This window comes from Girardinichthys multiradiatus, chromosome 19, assembly GCF_021462225.1.
Source record: "Girardinichthys multiradiatus isolate DD_20200921_A chromosome 19, DD_fGirMul_XY1, whole genome shotgun sequence".
Taxonomy (NCBI): Eukaryota; Metazoa; Chordata; class Actinopteri; order Cyprinodontiformes; family Goodeidae; genus Girardinichthys; species Girardinichthys multiradiatus.
The window spans coordinates 30541119-30562058 of NC_061811.1; the positions used below are offsets into that span (position 1 = coordinate 30541119).

The following is a 20940-nucleotide window of genomic DNA, read 5'->3' on the forward strand; positions in this document are numbered from 1 at the left end:
TCAATAACATGATCAGAATGTAGCCCATTGTTTCCACACCGTCCATCAGTGTTGATCGGGCAGCTGATGCTTTTGTCTTCCACGAGAATGACTCCCCGCCCCAGACCCTTTCTCTCCAGCCAGACATTGTAGCTGCCGCTGTGGAGTCTAAGTACAAAGATATTGATTCTGTGTCATTTATCAGGGGATCAAAGATTAAAGTGGATACTTTGGCCTCACCTCGACAGTTATTATGCTGGCTTGCTTGTCATTCTCTTTGATAGTCTCAGTTGTGGGCTGAAACATGCACACGGACCTCACAAGTTTAAAAAGAGTTATTTAGCTTTAACTTCTGTCCTTGACGCCCTGCAGCCATAAATGTACAGGCTGCTGACATGTTGAAACATCAGACTAGATTCATTAAGAAAATGGATGTGACATTAAGTAACAAAAATGACTGTTGATCTCACTTTTCATATATTTTAGTTGATAATTAAGCATTTTTGTAAAAGTTCAAGATATTGACAGGCTAGTTTATTTCCAACATTTCCACCTATTCTCATTTGTGTCTCTAGTCTAATCCGGGGGGCTTTAAAGAGTGCGTTCAGTATGTCCTTCCCCAGCTGATGAAGGTTCCAGTGTACCACTGTCTGCACTACTTTGAGCTACTGCAGGTAAGTACTCACGCATGGGTATTTCCTGTCAATAACACTTACTGAGCATGGTTTTTAAAAAGATTAAAGGGTGATGTTGGATTCATTTGTTTGTTACATAACCTCAGTGGTTTGATGCATGCATTAGCATCCATACAAGCAAGGACTTGTAACAATAAAAAACGCAATTTTAATACTGAAGACAACATGTGATATTTAAGTCCGATGTTTAAAAATGCTAAATTAGGAAGTGCATGTTTTTATTAGAACCACCATCACCACTTCCACTGAGTTGGCATCTTAACTGCATTACTGATTACGTAGAAAGGCGCAATACCTGCTAATTAGATGTGGTGTGAAAATGATTATTCTCTGTTTAGAGAACATGCTGTATCTGATAATAATATTGATCAGGTTGCTTTATTTAACACTGAAGTGAAAATCCTTCAGGTTAACAGTCATTTGACAGCAGTTTGGTTTTCTTTCCATAATTAAAGTATTGATCAGTAACTAATTTGGAAAAAATAGGAGTGTTTGCAGTTTTGTGTTCGACAGGGATGCGTTCTCAAAGTAGTTTTCACTGTAACGTCGAGCCACAGCATGGCTCAGGTGAACTGGCTGATGTATGAGTTACTTTAACAAGACCTTCTGTGTTTTACAACCTGTAAATGAGTTATTTGGACGTTTAAAATGTCATTTTCTTGGCACGACTAAGAATAACCCGAGGTTTTTAAAAGGCTTCTGGCTCTACACCTGAAAGTTAATTTGTTTCACACATATTTTTGGTTGTAGTTGAAATACAGAAATCTTAAAATAGTGTGAGACTGTCATTGTTGTTGAAAACATGACAGCCTGTGAGGACGACATATCGGGGTAAATTGTTTGATGACGAGAAGAATTAATCCGATTTATTGTGTTAGAGATTATTTGAATTGCAGAGCCTTGGTATGCAACAGACAGAGCCATCGTTTCTCTGAAGCATCTCTGTGCTTTTCTTATACCAAAAATCATGTTTTTGAGTAAGAGTCTGATATGTATCCTTTCCTGGCCCTTTTACAGCAACTTCAGGAACGTAGCGAAGATCAAGATGACAGAGAATGTCTGAAACAGGCAATCACAGCCTTGCTCAACCTGCAGTCCAGCGTGGAGCGCATATATGTCAAGCACCAGCCTCGTCGTAAACCTGTGTACGTTCCCACCAACAGGATAAAAATGATTACAAATATTTTCATGCTCTTCACTTCTTGTGAATTGTGGCACATATTACACCAAAACACCATTTTATCAGAGTGGCTTTTTTAGTTGTTCTGCAATGTTAGATTATGAGATGTTATATTTGTGATTTGCCCTTTCTGATGAACTTCACTCTGTGAACTTCACTTTCCAGTGAGGCCATTTACCGCCGGTATAGCCGGCAGGTTCGTGGCAAGCAGCTTGCCATCAAACGGATGATCGAGATCCAGAAAAGCATCGACGGCTGGGAGGGAAAGGACATCGGTCAGTGCTGCAACGAGTTTATTACTGAAGGGACACTTGTACGAGCAGGTGCAAAACACGAGAGACACAACTTCCTGTTTGACGGCCTTATGATCAGCTGCAAGGCCAATCAGAGCTCACGACTCCCGGGATCCGGTAGTGGGGCAGAATACCGCCTCAAAGAGAAGTTTGTGCTTAGAAAGATCCGCATTGTGGACCGCGAGGACTCCCCAGAGTTGCAGCACGCTTTTGAACTCATTTTCAAAGATGAAAACTCTGCAGTTTTCTGTGCAAGGACAGCAGAGGAGAAAGCAAACTGGATGGCAGCATTGATGGCTCTTCAGTACCGCTCCACTTTGGATCGCATGTTGGACTCGATACTGCAGACTGAGGAACAGCAGCGTCCTCTCAGACTGCCCTCACCCGAGGTTTACCAGTTTGCCGTGCAGGATTCTGAGGAGAATATAGTGTTTGAGGACAGAGTGCAGAGCAAGACTGGCATCCCTATCATTAAGGCCGGCACAGTGGTCAAGCTCATAGAAAGGCTCACCTACCATATGTATGCTGGTAAGCTGTTGCACTCAATTCACTCGTGTAAACAAAAAGAAAAATCTATTGTATTATTTCTATTGGGTTTTTTTTTCTTTGATTTTAGATCCCAACTTTGTGCGCACATTTCTCACCACCTATCGATCCTTCTGCAAACCACAGGAGCTCCTCACCCTTCTTATAGACAGGTACAGTCATTACAGCTATTCAGCTAAAACACTGTTTCTACTGCTGCCGTGCCTACTGCATTCTTATATGATGGGCCTCCGTCTCACACACACACAGTCCATTGTTAAAGTATTCATACCCCTTAAAGTTGTTGAAAATTTTCAACCGTAACATTTAATGAATTTTAGTGGGTGTCGGTTTATTTGATAAACAGGAGTGCATGTTTTTCCATTTTGTTTTTCAAAAAAGGTTAGGTGTTGTGTACATATGTATTCAGCCCCATTTAGTCTGGTACCCCTAAATAACATCCAGTGCAACTAATTGCAGCTGTGATTCAAACCCAAATCCAGCTGTTCTGTGAAGGCCTCAGAAGGTTGGTAGGAGAGCATTATTGAACAACATGAATCACAAAGACCAAGGAACACAGGAGACAGGCCAGGGATAAAGATTTGGAGAAGTTAAGTCAGGTTAGATTATAAGACAACATCCAAAGCTTTGAACAGTATGGTCCAATGGCAAACCTACCTAGAAGATGGCCATCCACCTTAACTGACAGGCCGGTTAGGGAGACCATATATCAGAGAAGCAGCCAAGAGATCAATGGTATCGCTGGAGGAGCTGCAGAGATCCACAAATCTGGCCTTTATGGAAGAGTGGCAAGAAGAAAGTCATTGATGAAACATGGCAACAAGAAGTTTCTTTTAAAGTTTGCCGCATGTCATGAGGGGGACACAGCAAACGTGGACAAAGACGCTGATCAGATGAGATCAAAACTTAATGCTACACCTCAACCCAAGCACACAAATCCAAGCATTACAGCATGGCGGCAGCATCATGCTGTGGGAATGCTTGTTTTCAGCAGGGACTGGGACGGGTAGGACTGGAGTTGAAAATGGCTGGAGCTAAATCTGAGGCAATTCTGGAAGAAAACCTGTTAGCGGCTCCTAAAGACTAGAGTGGAGCGAAGGTTCGCTTTCCAACTGGACAACATCCCTAAGCACACAGTCAGAGCTACTGGTTTAGATCAAATCGTTTTCATGTGTTTGAATGGGTCACAGTCCAGATCTAACTCAGAATCTGAGGCCAGACAACATAATGCTGTTTACAGAAACTCTGAAACTAATCTGACTGAGCTTGAGCTAACTGGCAAGAAGAAATTGACAATTAAACCTGTCTCTAGATATGGCAAGCTGGTAGAAATATACCCAAAAGAGTTGAAGCTCTAATTGCAATCAAAGATGGTCATACAAAGTTTTGACTCAGAGGGTCTGAAAATAAATGTACACTACATTACTCAGATTATTTGGAAAATTGGAAAACCCCTTACGTATGCACTACTTTTGTTGGTCTATAATAAAGTTTGTGGTTATAACATGCAAAACGGAGAATTCAGGGGATATGAATGTTTTTGGAAAGGCATGACATGTAAGGGTTTTAAGGTTTCACAAGTACTCCGACAGTTCTAAACATCCCCAATATTTTCTCAGGATTAATATCCCTGAGTCGGGAAATGGCGATGATGAAGTGGCTATCTGGAACGGCGATCCGCCAACAACAGCCGAACTCCAGCGGTTCCGAAGGGAATACGTGCAGCCGGTCCAACTCAGGTACAGCAGTCACCCAAGTAAAGTCCATTCTCATTTGGTTCAGTGTTTCTCTAGGAAAGTGAAAAGGGCCTATTTGCATTTATTTAAGTTATGAAAGTCAATTGGAAATGAAGTTCAACCTTGATTTCCGTTTAAGACGACATTATATTTAATTTGTTTGGCAAAAAAAGGTTTTGATAAAAAATGTAAAATCCTGTCAAAATGTTACATTTTCAGGTTATTGTAACATTCATTTGGTCAATTTTATGTAGATTAAAATCCCCACTTAAACACACTTAAAGGAATGTAAAGTTTTATTCTAACATACAAAGACGTTTTCTGTCCTAGCATGACTTTAGCTTTCTCACCCTCTCGAATTAGAAAATTACTTTGCTATTAAAGATTAATTCATGTGTTTAAGAGGTTTAACCGAGCTGGGGTTAATCTTCTTAGCATTAAAACCTGAAAGCTTGTTAGTATCACAGGAGGCATGAAAGTCGGCCGCTGTAAAGGATTTAATCAAGGAGAAATATGGCTTTTAATTTACATTCAGAGGTACATCTGCTAAGATGTGAATATTATACATCAATAGTCATCGCTAGAATACAGACAGCTGGATAATCCAGTAAGGTGAAAATATTTCTTCAGATGAGACTTGAGGACAAAACATTTCTTTTATAGCTGTATACCTAATCCTCACCAGATTACTTGACATGTTAGTTTTTAGAATGTTTTATTTACAGTTAGGTTTGCAATGTTGAATAGTAAAAACTAAAGGGCCTACTTTGGGTAATAACAAATCATTTCTAAGTTCTTTCATCCAACAAAGTTGATTTTATAATTTTTTTAGTTTAGCATGAATACATTCCTTGTAGGTATTTAATATTGTGAATGCGTGACACTTAGTTTCATTGTTACTCTGCAGGGTTCTCAATGTTTTCCGTCAGTGGGTCGAACATCATTTCTACGACTTTGAGAATAATCCAGACCTGAGAGTTCAGCTGGAGGAATACATCACCCAAAAACTTCAACTTCGAGGTCAGTCAAATATACGGTCAAAGGTTTGGACACCGGATCACTTCAAAGATCTTCATTTAAAGGGGAAAAAGTTTTATCTATTTTGATTTTGTACAGGAGAAAAGCAGAGATTCTGTGGAAAAGCGTTGAATTACTTTAACCTGCGGGAAGAAAAGGCAGCACAAAGTGATTATCCCCAAAGTTTTCTCTACCTAAATCTAGTGCGATGTTTTTATTTTTTTATTTTTTTTTTGTTTGTCTTTAAACTTGAAATAGATTTTTGCACGCTTATCTTGTAAATTCTCAGTAATGGGAACAGGTGAACTGTGTCCCTGTTCTGACACTAAGTCCCTGAATTTAACAAAATATTTCACTTTTGATGTTAGAGACTATGAGTGTCACTAGAACTCATAAAGTCTTTTTACTTTTTGTACAATTGTCTGGTGCTGAGTGTTTTTGAATGACTGTTTCTGAATAAATGTTTGTACTTTTTTTCAGGCAAGTCTATGAGGAAGTGGGTGGAGTCCATCACTAAGGTCATCAGGAGGAAGCTTCAAATCCAGTCAAACGGCATCAGTCACAACATCACCTTTGAGAGCTCGCCTCCTCCCTTTGAGTGGCACATCTGCAAAGCCGGCCAAAGTGAGAATTTTGAACTCATGACCCTTCACCCCATAGAGATCGCCCGCCAACTCACACTGATAGAGTCTGAGCTCTACAGGTAAACAATGATGAAGACTTTGAGGCCAGTAAAGAGCTTCAGACAAGACTCTGTGTAGTAATCAAAACGTAATGCTTGATGCACAGAGCTGTCCGGCCGTCCGAACTGGTGGGCAGCGTCTGGACCAAAGAGGACAAGGAGAAGAACTCTCCAAACCTGCTTCGCATGATCCGCCACACCACCAACCTAACGCTGTGGTTCGAAAAGTGAGTCTCGTTTTCATTGCTACATCATTCATTTGTTTTATGCTTCTTAAATAATTCTGTATTTGTGTCGGTGTGTTGCAGATGTATTGTAGAGGTGATGAACCATGAGGAAAGAGTTGCAGTGTTATCACGGGTCATCGAGATCCTGCAGGTTTTCCAGGAGCTGAACAACTTTAACGGGGTCCTAGAGGTGGTCAGCGCCATCAACTCTGTCCCGGTCTACAGGTTAGACCACACCTTTGAGGTGAGTTAGAGTTGTGCTGTTCTTCTTAGAGCTTTTCTGATGTTTATTTCAGGATTTAGATTATGACCTGCATTGTACAGTGCCAGAAAAAAACTATTTATACTCCTTGAATTTAACTTTATGCCATTTTACAATCACAAATGTCGAAGTAATTTTCGGGATATTTTATGTGATAGATCGACACATGGTGAATATTTGTGAGGTGGTAGAAAATCACAGGTTTAAATGTTCTTATTCATCCCCCTGAGTCAAAACTGTAGAACCACAAAGTCTTGTGGAGTTTTGCACATATACATAGTGAAATCTGACGAGCTCAGTCAGATTGGTTGGAGAACGTCTGTGATTTTCAAGACTGGGCCATTCTGACTTTGAATATGCTTAGATCCGGACCATCATAGCTTTGGCTGTATGTTCGGGGGGTCATACCCTGCTAGAAGGTGAACCTCAGTCATTTGCAAGTCTTCCAGCCTCTAGCAGGTTTCCTTCCAGGATTGCCTTGTATTTTGCTCCATCTATTCTACCACCAAATCTGACATCTCTGTTCCTATTGAAGATATTTCATATGCCAAAAAGGTTCAATTTTGGTCTCAGATGTTGCCACCTGAGCTGCTGATCTCTACAGCACCTCCAGAGTAACCACTGGCATGTGATTAATGTCCTTCCTTCCTGTCCTGCCAGTTTAGGTGGGTGGCAATATCTTGGTAGGGTTCGTTTTCACCTGATGGATTAAGTAGTGCTTTGGTCACTAATGTCTTCTAATAAACCTGAGGTTTCACAGCTAGATTTATACTAAATTTAAATTTCACACAGGTCACTTTTCCATTTAGGTGATTTATCACGGCAGCTGGATTTTATTTAGGGGTTAAGTCATAGAAAGGGTTGAGTACAAATACATACCACCTATTATTACCATATTTTGATTTGTTAAAAAAAGTAGAAGATTTTGTTGTTTGCTTTGACTTCATGATCATCCACTACTTTATGTTGGTGGTTCATCACATACAATTGCAGAAAAGTATGTGGTTGTAGCGCAAAAAATGTGGAAAAGGTCAAGGAGTAAGGATACTTTTATAAAACGCTACTGATGTATTCAAACCCCGTTTCTATGTATCAGAACTTGTATTGTTGCATGTAATGAAAAGGTGTTTGGTGCTGCAAAGGAGGTGACTGAGGCCTAATTACAGACATGAGACAGGGCCTCGTATGTGGAAAACCACATTTGAAAATGTAAGAAAGCCTGCATGTGTGGAGTTAGGAAGAAGAGAGCCCGACTTATTTCCTCCCCTCTCGACATCTGTGAGAAAGGCCAGGCCTCCAGTACATACCTTAAGTAAACAGTCAGCTGAACTGTGCTTAATGTACTGGTTCTGTTCTGTTGAGAGTCCAACGGAGCTGCTCCATACTCGCCACCTTAACATGTTTGCAGCTTCAAGTTATGTGTTTTTATTTCGTTGACAATCAATTTGGAAACATTAAGTAAGCTCAATGTTGATTGTGCATTTATTTCAAAGACGAAAACTTTCTCACCTGAATGGGTTTGCAAGTTAGTCATATAAGACAACTTCATATGACTTTTTTTTTTTTCCTCGTCTGTCTGACCTTGATAGGCCATACCTGAAAGGAAAAAGAAAATCCTGGAAGAAGCGGTGGAATTGAGTCAGGATCATTTTAAGAAATACTTGGCTAAACTGAAGTCAATAAACCCACCCTGTGTGCCTTTCTTTGGTAAGTCATGCACAGCGTAATCACCCAAGTTCAACATAAATCCTTTTTTCTCTGCAGATTATGTCTAGTGTCATTCTCTTGTTTTAGTAATGATTAAACCATTAGATTTCCTTTTCTTTATTTCCTGATTCATTTTAGTTCTTGTGCTTTTTGAATATTTAAAATAAAGCTTATCAAGCTACATTTTTAGTCTCCACTGATGAACTTGTCATTATAATTAGGCATCTATTTAACCAACATTCTGAAGACTGAGGAAGGCAACCCCGACTTCCTGAGACGTCACGGCATGGACCTGATTAACTTCAGCAAGCGACGGAAAGTGGCCGAAATAACAGGAGAGATCCAGCAGTATCAAAACCAGCCCTACTGTTTGAAGGTGGAGCCAGACATCAGGGTGAGGCCTCCTGTCTGCAGTGTTGTTGTCTTTGAATGTGTTGTTTTTTTGGTTTTTTTCCCCATAATACTCTTATCGGGAAGTTTAAACCTGTGCTTCCTGTGTTGCACAGAGGTACTTCGAGAACCTGAACCCAATGGAAAACATGAATGAGAAGGAGTTTTCAGACTACCTGTTCAAGAAGTCTCTGGAATTAGAGCCACGGAACGCCAGGCAGCCTGTCCGATTTGTAAGGGATTTTATTTGCGTTTTGTGGTTGTTGTCACCTTCGTGATGTGTAACTCCATGTTTATTCTTTCCTGACTTTTCTAATGCTTTTATTGCACTTGAAGCAGGGCAGTTCTCACCAGCTTCAACATTTTTAAGCTTACTTTAATTTGTCGGAGCTGTAGTTACAGAACAGATTTTGCAATAGCACGTTTATTATCTCCAGCTATTGTTTCCTTTAATAATAAAGACATCATAAAATCTTATAAGAAGCTTTTCTGCGCTGTTAGTCAGTAGTTCTTGCTCTGAGAAACATTCCAGGTAGATAGTCTGTGCAGATTTAATAAATGGTTGCTGTTAAAGTATTGAAGGGATTCTGTTTAGTGTTTTGAAACAAACGTCTTTCACGTTTTCAGTATTTCGTCAAAGTGCGACTTACTCACAGTTTAAAAACAACACTGTCCCCAGAAACAACATTTTGTCTCGATCTTAAATCCCGGATCTTGCTAAAAATCACAGATGAGCTGAGAAATAACCTGGAGACCTGAAAAGACAAGTACTCGTCGTCTTCCGCTTCATCCAGGTCGCGGGGGCAGCAAACTCAGCAGAGACACCCAGATGTCCCTCTCCCCAGACACCTCCTCCAGCTCCTCCGGGGGAGCCCGAGGCGTTCCCAGGCCAGCCGAGAGACATAGTCCCTCCAGCGTGTCCTGGGTCGTCCCCTGGGCCTCCTCCCGGTGGGACGTGCCTGGAACACCTCCCGAGGAAGGCGTCCAGGAGGCATCCGGTATAGATGCCCGAGCCACCTCAACTGGCTCCTCTCAATGTGGAGGAGCAGTGGCTCTACTCCGAGCTCCTCCCGGATGGCCGAGCTGCTCACCCTATCTATAAGGGAGTGCCCGGCCACCCTACGGAGGGAGCTCATTTCAGCCGCTTGTATCCGGGATCTCGTTCTTTCGGTCATGACCCAAAGTTCATGGCCAGGTGAGGGTAGGAACGTAGACCGACCAGTAAATTGAGAGCTTTGCTTTTCGGCTCGGCTCTCTCTTCACCACAACGGACAAGCACAGCGCCCCCATTATTGCGGCAGCTGCACCGATCTGTCTGTCGATCTCCCGCTCCAGTCTTCCCTCACTCGTGAACAAGACCCCGAGATACTTGAACTCCTCAGCTTGAGGCAGGAACTCCCCTCCAACGTGAAGAGGACAAGCCACCCTTTTCCGGTCGAGTACCATGGCCTCGGACTTGGAGGAGCTGATCCTCATCCCAGCCGCTTCACACTCGGCTGCGAACCGCCACAGGCATGCTGTAGGTCTTGGCTAGAGGGGGCCATAAAAGTTATGAACAGGACCGGTGACAAAGGGCAGCCCTGCCGGAGTCCAACATGCAGCGGGAATAGGTCCGACTTGGTGCTGGCAATGCGGGCCAAACTCCTGCTCCGCTTCTACAGAGACCGGATGGCCCCTAATAAAGGGCCCCCGATTCCATACTCCCGGAGCACCCCCCACAGGGCATCACGAGGGACACAGTCGAATGCTTTCTCCAGGTCCACAAAACACATGTGGACCGGTTGGGCAAACTCCCATGAACCCTCGAGCACCCTGTAGATGGTATAGAGCTGGTCCAGTGTTCCACGGCCGGGACGAAAACCACACTGCTCCTCCTGAAGCCGGGGTTCGACTATCGGTTGGACTCTCCTCTACAATACCGTGGCGTAGGCCTTACCAGGGAGGCTGAGGAGTGTGATCCCCCTGTAGTTGGAACACACCCTCTGGTCACCCTTCTTATGAAGGGGGACCACCACCCCAGTCTGCCAGTCCAGAGGCACTGACCCCGACCGCCACGCAATGTTGAAGAGACGTGTCAACCATGACAGCCCTACAACATCCAGAGACTTGAGGTACTCAGGGCAGATCTCATCCACCCCCGAAGCCTTGCCACCGCAGAGCTTTTTAACCACCGGTGACTTCAGTATGTGTGATGAAAGAGTCTAACCCCGAGTCCCCAGCCTCTGTTTCCACCAGGGAATTTGTGATGGCAGGATTGAGGAGATCCTCAAAGTACTCCTTCCACCGCCCGATAATGTCCTCAGTCGAGGTCAGCAGTCTCCCACCCCCACTGTAAGCGGTGTTGGCGAAGCCCTGCTTCCCCCTCCTGAGGCGCTGGACGGTTTGTCAGAATCGCTCCGAGGCCAACCGGTAGTCCTTCTCCATGGCCTCACCGAGCTCCTCCCAGGCCCGAGTTTTTGCCTCTGCCACCGCCCGGGCCGCAGCACGTTTGGCCTCACGGTACCTGTCAGCTGCCTCAGGAGTCCCACAAGCCAACCACAGCCGATAGGACTCCTTCTGCAGCTTGACAGCGTCCCTTACTGCCGGTGTCCACCACCGTGTTCTGGGATTGCCGCCACGACAGGCACTGCAGACCTTACGGCCGCAGCCACAGACGGCAGCATCAACAATAGATGCGGAGAACATGGTCCACTTGGACTCTGTCTCCAACATCCCCCGGGATCTGATCAAAACTCTCCCGGAGGAGGGAGTTGAATACATCCCTGGACAAGGGGTCCGCCAGACGTTCCCAGCAGACCCTCACTATGCGCTTGGGCCTACCATGTCTGTCTGGCTTTCTCCTCCTCCAGCGGATCCAACTCACCACCAGGTGGTGATCAGTGGACAGCTCAGCCCCTCTCTTCCCCCGAGTGTCCAAAACATGCGGCCGAAGGTCTGATGATACGACAACAAAGTCGATCATTGACCTCCTGCCTAGGGTATCCTGGTGTCAAGTGCACTGATGGACACCCTTATGTTTGAACATGGTGTTCATTATGGACAATCCGTGACTAGCACAGAAGTCCAATAACAAAACACCACTCGGATTCAGATCGGGGAGGCCATTCCTCCCGATCACGCCTCTCCAGGTGTCACTATCGTTCCCCACGTGGGCGTTGAAGTCCCCCAGCAGAATAATGGAGTCCCCGGGAGGGGCACTATCCAGCACCCCCGACAGGGACGCCAAGAAGGCTGGGTACTCCGCACTACCACTCGGCCCGTAGGCCGAAACAACAGTCAGAGACCTCTCCCCAACCCAAAGGAGCAGGGATGCGACCTTCTCATCCACAGGGATATACCCCAACACGAGACGGCTGAGCTGGGGGGCAACAAGTAAACCCACCCCAGCCCGCCGCCTCTCCACGTGGGTCACTCCAGAGTAGAAGAGAGTCCCGCCCCTCTCGAGGAGATGGGTTCCAGAGCCCACGTAGTGCGTGGAGGCGAGCCCGACTATTTCTAGTCGATATCTCTCGACCTCCCGCACAAGCTCAGGCTCCTTGCCCCCCAGCGAGGTGACATTCCACGTCCCTAGAGCCAGCCTAAGCATCCGGGGATCGGGCGGCAGAGGTCTCCACCTTCGTCCGCCGCCCAATCCTCTTTGCACCGATCCCCCACGGTTCCCCCTGCAGGTGGTGGGCCCACTGGGGGATGGCCTCGCGTCTCTCGTTCGGGCTTGGCCTGGCCGGGTCCCGTGAGGAGCAACCCGGCCACCAGGCGCTCTCCGGCGAGTCCCGACCCCAGGCCTGGCTCCAGGGTGGGACCCCAGCTCCGCCGTACCTGGCGACATCACGTGCCTCGATCGTATGGTCCTCATGAAGGATTCTTGTAGGGAATTTAAAAATCCTGGAAAACGCTTTCTGATTGGTCAATACGCGCTACCTCAACACTCTGACGAGACCCATTTCTGTGTGGATGCTGGTACTGACTGAGGATTTTTAGCATTTAATGATATGAGATGCTGAACTCTTGTTATCAATATTTTTAAATGTTAGTAAAAACCCCCATTCACACCAAATACTCTTATCACATGTAGCACCTCTGCTCCAAATATAACTAATTAACGACCACTTGTAGCAAAAAGGCTAGAAAAAAATGCTGACTGTTACTTTTTCACTAAGTCCAAAATTATTCACACCTTAAGCAGATTTTCACTCAACCAAGAAGTTGGTTTCTGATTTTTTTAAAATCCAACAAGCATCCTTTAAGACAATAAAACAATGTTTTGATGATTTATCTTTGGCGCTGAGTTCCAAGTCTTTGAGGTTGGAAGTGCTCCGGGCCATCACCCTAATCTTTAGCTCCATCCACAGACTGTCAGATATAAATGGGGACTCCGGCTGGGCTGCTCCAAAATGTTAACACTGAGACTCTTCCTAAATCCGCTAAAGCTGTCTGTCGCAATGGGCTTTTTTCTTTGACAACTCTGTTTGTGAATCTCATTCCCTTCCACTCTGCTCTCAGCCTAGGAAGACCACGTACTCTCTGAAATCTCCTGGGCTCCGGCCTGTGCGAACGTCTACCTCTGGCACCCTGAAGGGCCACCCCGTTGCCCTGGAGAGAGATCTGCAGCATAAGATCACTTTCCGCAGCATCGCGGAGAACGAGCAGGACCCACCTTCGTCTGCCTCAGTGCCCACCTCTCCAAACACACCGACCCCTCCACAGTCAGCCTCCTCTGATATCAGCTCAGTCTTCATAGAGCACGACCTTAACAGCTCCTACAACAGTGAGTTCATCTGTTAACATCTTTACCTCTGTATACATGAACGGATATTTCAGGTCATCCTGTGTGAAGCATTTATTCTGTCAGACAGCATCATGTTGTGAAGATGCCTTTCTTAAACAAGAACAAAGAAACTGGTCAGACTTGATGGGAAAAAGGGATGAAGCTAAAAAAATAAGGCAATCCTGGAAGAAAATGTATTAGAAGCTGCAATAGATTTGAGAACGGGAAAGAAGTTTACCTTCCAGCATGACAACAGCCCTAAACATGCAGCCAGAACTGAGTGGGTAGGTTTGGATCAATCATGTTCATGTGTTAGAATGACCCAGTCAAAGTTCAGACCCAAATCCACTTGTCAGTCTCCAACAGGACTTGAAAATTGATGTTCATAGATGCTCTTCATCCAGTCTGACTGAGCTTATTTTACAATAAATGGGCAAAATCCAGTGTTTCTTTTTAAGGTATCAGGGGGGATTCAAATGTATTTCACACTTTTTCAGATATTTATATGTAAAAAACAAATTCATCGTAATTTAGTTGAAAACAATTCATCATTTTTCCTTTCACTACACATCTATGCACTACTTTTCACATTAAACCGCAATAAAGTATGTGGAAGGTTGTGGGTGTGAAGCTACAGGCGTATAAATTCATTGTCACTGTGTTCTAACTTTAACTGAGACAATTATTCAGCAGCAAGATAGATTTTATCAATACAATTTAAAATATTTGAAGAAAAAGACAGTTTTAACAATAGAGGTAAACTCTTGTAGTTTACATCTGTATTTATTGATCATTTTTCACACCTTTTTTTAAAAATAATCCTGTTTGTGTTTCAATTTTACAGGCTCAGTATTTTCCTGTTCTTTGCCTCCTTCAAGTGAGTGATCAGTTTGAAATTTTCATAGTTTGATTGCTTTTCAGTTGAGCAACAGATGATTCTGATCACAGTAGAAGCCATGAATGAATTGTTTTATTATTATTTTATTTATTGTCGATTTTGTATTTTTGCAGAGTTCCAGTCGGTTTCCTGTGGCAGCCTCCCCCAGCTTGTAGAGGATCTAAAGCCACCTCCTTTGCCTCCTCGAAGGAAAGACACCGTGTCTGAAGCAAAAGTAAGACAAATAAATAATAAAATCTGAATGTGGGTCTGCTGCAGGTAAAAGGCAGAGAGAGGAAAGATGGCAGGAGGTGATGATGGGAAAATAAAGGAAACTTTAATACATGTTTGGAGTTCAACGTCTTCTGGTAGAGAAAAACCAGAGTTCCTGTTCTGCATCTCTGATTAAAAATGTAGATGCAAATAGGACCATGTTTACACTCATCATATCAAACATCATAACAGGGATGAGGCAGCGAGCATCCAAGCACATCAGTTTTTAGGTCTTGCCACAGATTCTCATTTGTATCTAGGATGATGTGCAGTGTTAGTTTTCCTCCACACAGCATTTTGCATTAACAGTTGTGTACAAAATAACATTGTGTTTAAAAACGTGAGTAAAGCTCAAAATCCTTACAATAGTTTTTATTTCCATGCACTGGGAACCCTGCACATTATGTTCTATTTAAACTATGAAGAAAAATGTATCAATCTTTCAATCACATTAAAGAAAATGAAGAGAAATAAACATTGGGCTGTTCAACAAAATAGCAGCGTGTGCATTTTTTTACAAACTCAAATATTTACTGAAAGATATTTAGGATTTATCATTACTGTGAATGACTGAACTAATATTTAGTTGTTTAACCGCCGTCTCTGAGAACTGCTTCATATCTGTGTTTTATGGAGTCGACCAACTTCAGCCCAGGAATTTGACAACCCTCCCCAATTCCCCGGCATTTCTTGGTTTTGCCTCAGAAACGGCTTTTTTGATGTGTCCCCACAAGTTTTCAATCGGATTAAAGTCTGGGGATTGGGCTGGCCATTCCAGGACTTTAATTTTGTGTCTAGAACCAAGATGCTGCTCGGTTACTGGTGTGTTTAGTGTCCTTATCTTGTTGAAATACCCACTTCAAGGGCATTTCCACTTCAGCATAAGGCAACATGACCTCTTCAAAAATGTTGATATGTGCAAACTGATCAAGGATCCCTCGCATGCGATAAAGTGGCCAGACACAGACACCATCGTAAGAGAAACATCCCCATACGACGATGCTTTAACCACTATGCTTCACTGTCTTCAGAGAGGACTGTGTCTTCAATTCAGTGTTTGGGGGTCGTCTGACAAACTGTCTACAAAGCTGACATACCAATTCATGCCAGTTATTTATTTTTTTTTAATCTTTGTGGTCTTTCTGTGTTACAGTTGAGCTCCATGTGTGACAGCCCCCCAGCCATCCCTCCCCGGCTTCCTCCTCTGCCAAGAAACCAGCATCGATCACCACTCTACAACGGCCCCCCCTTTGACGGACCCCTGCCCAGCCCACCTCCTCCACCGCCCAGGGACCCTCTTCCTGACACGCCTCCGCCGGTGCCCCAGCGGCCCCCGGAAATCTTTATCAACTACCCCCTCAACATGCAGCCGTCACCCGGTGGCCGATACCACTGGGACCTGAACAGCTCCCCCAGCTCGCCCAACACCCCACCTAGCACGCCGTCCCCTCGCATCCCCCGAAGGGGCTGCCCGCTCAGTGCCAGCCAAAACAGTTTGTGTCCCGTCCCCACCGCGGCTCCACCTGTCCCCCCACGTCATAACCCCATCCCACAGCTTCCCAAACTCCCACCAAAGACATATAAAAGGGAGGCCTTACAGCCGCCACTGCAAGGCCTCTCATTGGTGGAGAACACTGACAGCAGCCAGTGAATCCGCTTCATCTCTTCAGCCACCAAATTCAGAGCTACTGATCTGAAAGAACAAGACTGCTACACACCCATCCATCACCATCCAGTCCTCTCAGGAGATCAGTAGCTCCGCCTCCACCACAAACCCTCTGTGCCAATGACGAAACCCACACCGGTGTGCCAGCCAATAAACAACAAGGAGCATTTGCATTTGTGAGGAGCGAGATGGCCTGTTCACGCTTCACCTGCCCCACAGCTCCACGCATCTAGAGGGGAGTGGGTGGGTGCTTCTTGGTGTTCTTAGCCTCAGTTGTGCTTTCTTTGTTTCTTTTGGGCATTGACATCATCCGCATTCCCTCTGCAGCTCGGTTTTACGACCTCAAAGATCCTCAGAAACGTAGTCCCTTCACAGTGGGTGTGAGCAGCAGATTTGCTTCGCTTTGCTTTTCCTACTAACTGAAGACAGTTGCCAAAGTCTTATTTTATGCAGGGGCATAAGGGATCTTCTTTTAATTTTTAAAGCAATCCTAACACTAAATAAAACACTACAAGGAGCTGAGTCCCCCACTTTGTATCTCAAGCTGTACACTGTGACTGTAAAGTAGCACGTCAAACTATCTTGACTGTTTTGGGGGTTTGTTTGTCTGAAGCCTCTCTGCAGCCACAAAAATGTTGCCTTTTAAAATCCAACAGCGGTGACCTCTGACCCCAAGGCTCCAGTCCTATTGGCCCAGATGGATACAACAGCTGAGCCAAGAATACTGTTTGCACAAAGTTTGGGCAGAGTCAGCAGGTCTTGATTGGACTAATGAAAAGTGAAAAAGATCTCTTTGTGCTCAGGACAGAGGGAGGTCTGCCAGGATATCAAACAGCAGCGGGAATCTCACTTTTCCCGCTCTTCTCAAGCCCAATGTCTTAACCGATTCCCTCCCGGACGTACACTGCTGTCCGACACTGTGCTCCTCTTTCCCTCAACTTTGGAAGTTTGGCTTCTTGATTTGTGTTAAAACCTTTGCACTGGAAGCATGCGTTTTCCCACCAAAGCTGGGGTCAGCCTTCCCTCCCTCCCCAGTGGCTGCTCCTGATGCCTAAAACCCACAAAAAGAGGAACTTTTTAACCCAACTTCTTTATCCCTTGTTGTTTTTTTTCTTTTGGCTTGAAGCATTTTGTTTTTGTTTTGATAGACTGAAATAATCCATGCATCATGCTCGGATGTGCCTTTTTAGTTTGTTTTCTACTTTACGGAAATAAGCAAATGGTGTCTAAAATGCTTAAAAATAAAAGTTGCCTATGTAATGTTTAGAACAAAGCTATACACTATAAAATTGTACATGTTTGTTCATGCTGTGTATATATAACATGTATACACTAACTAAGTCATTTGTATAAAGTGAAAATTCTTTCCCCCGTCTTATTGTACCGTCATCCACCTTTTTCAGTCAAATATTTCATAAGAATCCAGCGCTGCTACAGTCAGCTAAAAACAAAAACTAATTTGCAGACAATCTCCAGTTCAGCCACTGCGAGTATTTACAAAAAAAGCCATCCCCCCCCCCCCCCCCCCCTACCCCTGTAGTGCTTTAAAGCAGTGGAAACTATACAGTTTAATATACCAAGCACTTACATAGACATGTGCTTCACTTTGTACATCCTACTAATGGCCTTTTATCTCCTTTTCAAAGACTTTTTAATGCTTATGCTCATCAGAAGTTGGAGTAGTATTAAAGTTGCAATGAAATATATTCAGTCACAAGTTTTGGCGCATAGTTAAGAATTTGGGTTTCTTCTTTCTTTTTTTTCTTTTTTTTTTTTTTTTGGGAGTAACACACTTTGTGCACTTTAGGCTGCAGGAATGTTTGTAAATGCAGTGACCCTGTGCAACATGGATCAGGGCAGGAAAAACACAAGTCTACCACATCATTTTTCAATCCCAAACGCTCGAGGGTGTCTGATCACCACAAACAACCCTTAAAAAAAAGACCAGTTAAGCTAAGGATGATGGATAGTCAATATTTTCAAACTAGTACTGCAAAGCGGTGTTTGGGAGGATTTTCATTCTTATTTCATGTGAGATCACTTTTGACTCGTATTTCTGTTCCATTTCCCAAGTTTCCCATGTCAGTATTGATGGGGTTAATCTTACCAAGATTTATTTTTCAACCCCCCACCCCACCCCACCCCACTCCCATCCTCAATAAATTAACTGTTATGTTCTCTGTTGATGGCACTGTAACAGCTTTATCCAGCAATCAGTTTGTTTGATGATATGTGGCCTTTTAACTGCCTTGTATTAATGATCTTGATGAGATTAATAAATCACCCAGTCTTATTTTGTACTGAACCACTTATGTCTCATTTGTTCCTTCTCAGCTTTTATGTACTATAACTGTTTCATGGAAGTGTTAAAATCACATATTTTGGTGTATTTTGTAGTATGTATGCTGTAGGCCGATAAAGTAGTGAATATTTGTGAAATGGAAAGGAAACAATAGTCAGGTCTTTGCAGCCTCAGATTTTCTTTCAGATTTGTGCTGTTTTTATCTTCATCCATCCTCTGGCCTTCCCTGTTGTTGCTGGAGAAAAAAAGCATCCCCTCATATGTTCAGTGTGGATTTGAAAAGTCTTTTTAAGATGCGAGTCATTGATGTGTAAAAGAAAGTAGAAATACTGGTGGTGTAGGGGCTAAGACAGCGACCATGTGCAGAGGCTGTAGTCCTCAATGCGGCTGTCCCGGACCTGGCAACTTTTGCCAAATGTCTCCCCCTCTCTTTGCCCTCTTTTCTGTCTACATACTGTCGGAAAAATTAAAAAATAAACGCCTCTAGTGTCGCAAAAAAAAAAAGTAAGTTGGAGATAAAGGACTTGAAGTGCACTTGGCCTGAACATAGTCATTAAGATGAACGTAGAAAAATTTAAACACTAATGAATGATTCCAACTTATGAAGTTCCAGCTATATGTGCGCTTTCAGCAAATATTTGAATTTAGAGAATCTAATCAAGGTAACTTTTGAAAGCTCCAGTTTGCTGGATGCACCAACATGTTTAATAAGAAAACGGTCTTATAATATTGCACTGTTAGAGGAAGCCATTCGGCCACAGAGTTGGACCAGCAACCTTTGTTAAACAAAACATTCACTACTGACAAAACGTTAGGGATATTCAGCATATGGGTGACATTTCAAGATGAACCTAAAATGCACTAAAACCTTTACAGGTGAACTTTTAAGAATTGACCAATAAATGTCCTGGTTCAATCAGATTTGGTTTTTAAATGGTCCTCCTCATCATGCTGTTCACATTTTGACATGAGACCACGACGACACCTAACAACTGATCAAAGGGACCTCGCCACTGCAGGTCTTCATACAGATGGGGGGGCACTGAGCTCAGAGGGCCATCAGCAGGTTGCAACAGAGAGACTGGAAGAGTCACAGAAAGGCATAGAAGTGGATGTCCTTTGGCTACATCCCACACTGATGACCTCTTCATTGTGAACAGTACCCTGCAGAACCAGATGATGATTCCACTCAAGTTCAGGGATATTTAATGGAGGTGAGAGGCACCCAAGTGTCATTTCAGACCATTTGAAACGGTTTATATCGGCGTGGTAGACGACGCAGTTCCTTTGTTGAAATCTAACATCCAAAAAAGCAAAGAGCATGAGCATATTTTGTATCAAGCAAAAAAGTCTAATATTCAAACATGCAAATTCCATCTAAAAGTGTATTAATCCACTGGGCCAAAATAAAAAAAAATCTTTTCTGTGTTTCCTGCTGCTTCTGCTTTTTTGTTTTTGCCAACTCCACAAGAATAAAAACATGAGAGGACAGATTTATTTTGGAAAATAGATCCCAGTTCAGCCATACACCGTGCCGACACCGCAGGTAAAGATGAGTTAAAAGCCTTATTTTATTGGCAGAGAATATAATCTCACATTGGCAAATGTTGAAAAATCTAATTAATGTGAGCCTATTTATTCAGTGGGGATAAAAAGAAACATCATACTGATAATTATTAACAAAATACTAGGTTAGGACCACTAACAGTCCCTTCAAAATTAATAACTGAAGTATCATGAAGTAGATCAGAGACCCTAGGGACTTCTAATTAATAATCCATGACTTTCCCTATTGCAGAAATATGATGTGATCTTGGTGCCAGTTTCTCTCAGCCAATGGCCACCAGAAGGACGTGGACCCAGGTTTATCTTGTCATCATGCACAGTAAGCAGGATTATAAGTGATGTATGTCCTGTTTTGTTGGAGTGCTGCAGTAAAACGACGCCATCTTGCAGTCACCAAGTCTCCATAACAACCATCAGATGTTGTTTGGGAGTGACATCCTACTATCACAAATGTGAACATGTGGAGTTTGCTAAACTCTTCTGGGACTTTAATTGTATCCTTTGTTCAGATCAGACTACAGTTGAGCTATGATGCTGTGGGCCTGTTTTTCCATAACATTTTAAATGAAAATCTGGTGGCCATAAAAATAAAATGTGGTTGTCATAAAAGAATTACACTTTTTCCTAAAAAATAAACTGAAATTAAAGGATTTTTCTACATTTTTCACTGTGAGACTTTTCATTGCAATAAAAGATACCTTATTGATATTTGTTTACACATATTTATAGCTACTTTGTATTTTATTAGTGGTGACATAAAATGTGGTCAGGACTGTG

General features: G+C 43.4%; 1 protein-coding gene across 1 annotated transcript in view; it reads left to right on the forward strand.

Annotated features, from left to right (window-relative positions):
* Positions 1 to 18600, forward strand: part of sos2 (son of sevenless homolog 2 (Drosophila)) — a 54515-nt gene extending 35915 nt beyond the window's left edge. The window contains exons 8-23 of the mRNA XM_047344938.1: positions 555 to 653; positions 1692 to 1819; positions 2020 to 2675; positions 2764 to 2845; positions 4313 to 4432; positions 5337 to 5449; positions 5927 to 6149; positions 6236 to 6355; positions 6437 to 6599; positions 8207 to 8324; positions 8546 to 8718; positions 8831 to 8947; positions 13215 to 13479; positions 14324 to 14356; positions 14491 to 14591; positions 15783 to 18600. Of these exons, the coding sequence (XP_047200894.1) occupies positions 555 to 653; positions 1692 to 1819; positions 2020 to 2675; positions 2764 to 2845; positions 4313 to 4432; positions 5337 to 5449; positions 5927 to 6149; positions 6236 to 6355; positions 6437 to 6599; positions 8207 to 8324; positions 8546 to 8718; positions 8831 to 8947; positions 13215 to 13479; positions 14324 to 14356; positions 14491 to 14591; positions 15783 to 16280 (3009 nt within the window). The 3' untranslated portion in view covers positions 16281 to 18600. The remainder of the gene's footprint in view (positions 1 to 554; positions 654 to 1691; positions 1820 to 2019; positions 2676 to 2763; positions 2846 to 4312; positions 4433 to 5336; positions 5450 to 5926; positions 6150 to 6235; positions 6356 to 6436; positions 6600 to 8206; positions 8325 to 8545; positions 8719 to 8830; positions 8948 to 13214; positions 13480 to 14323; positions 14357 to 14490; positions 14592 to 15782) is intronic.
* Positions 18601 to 20940: the final 2340 nt, after the last annotated feature.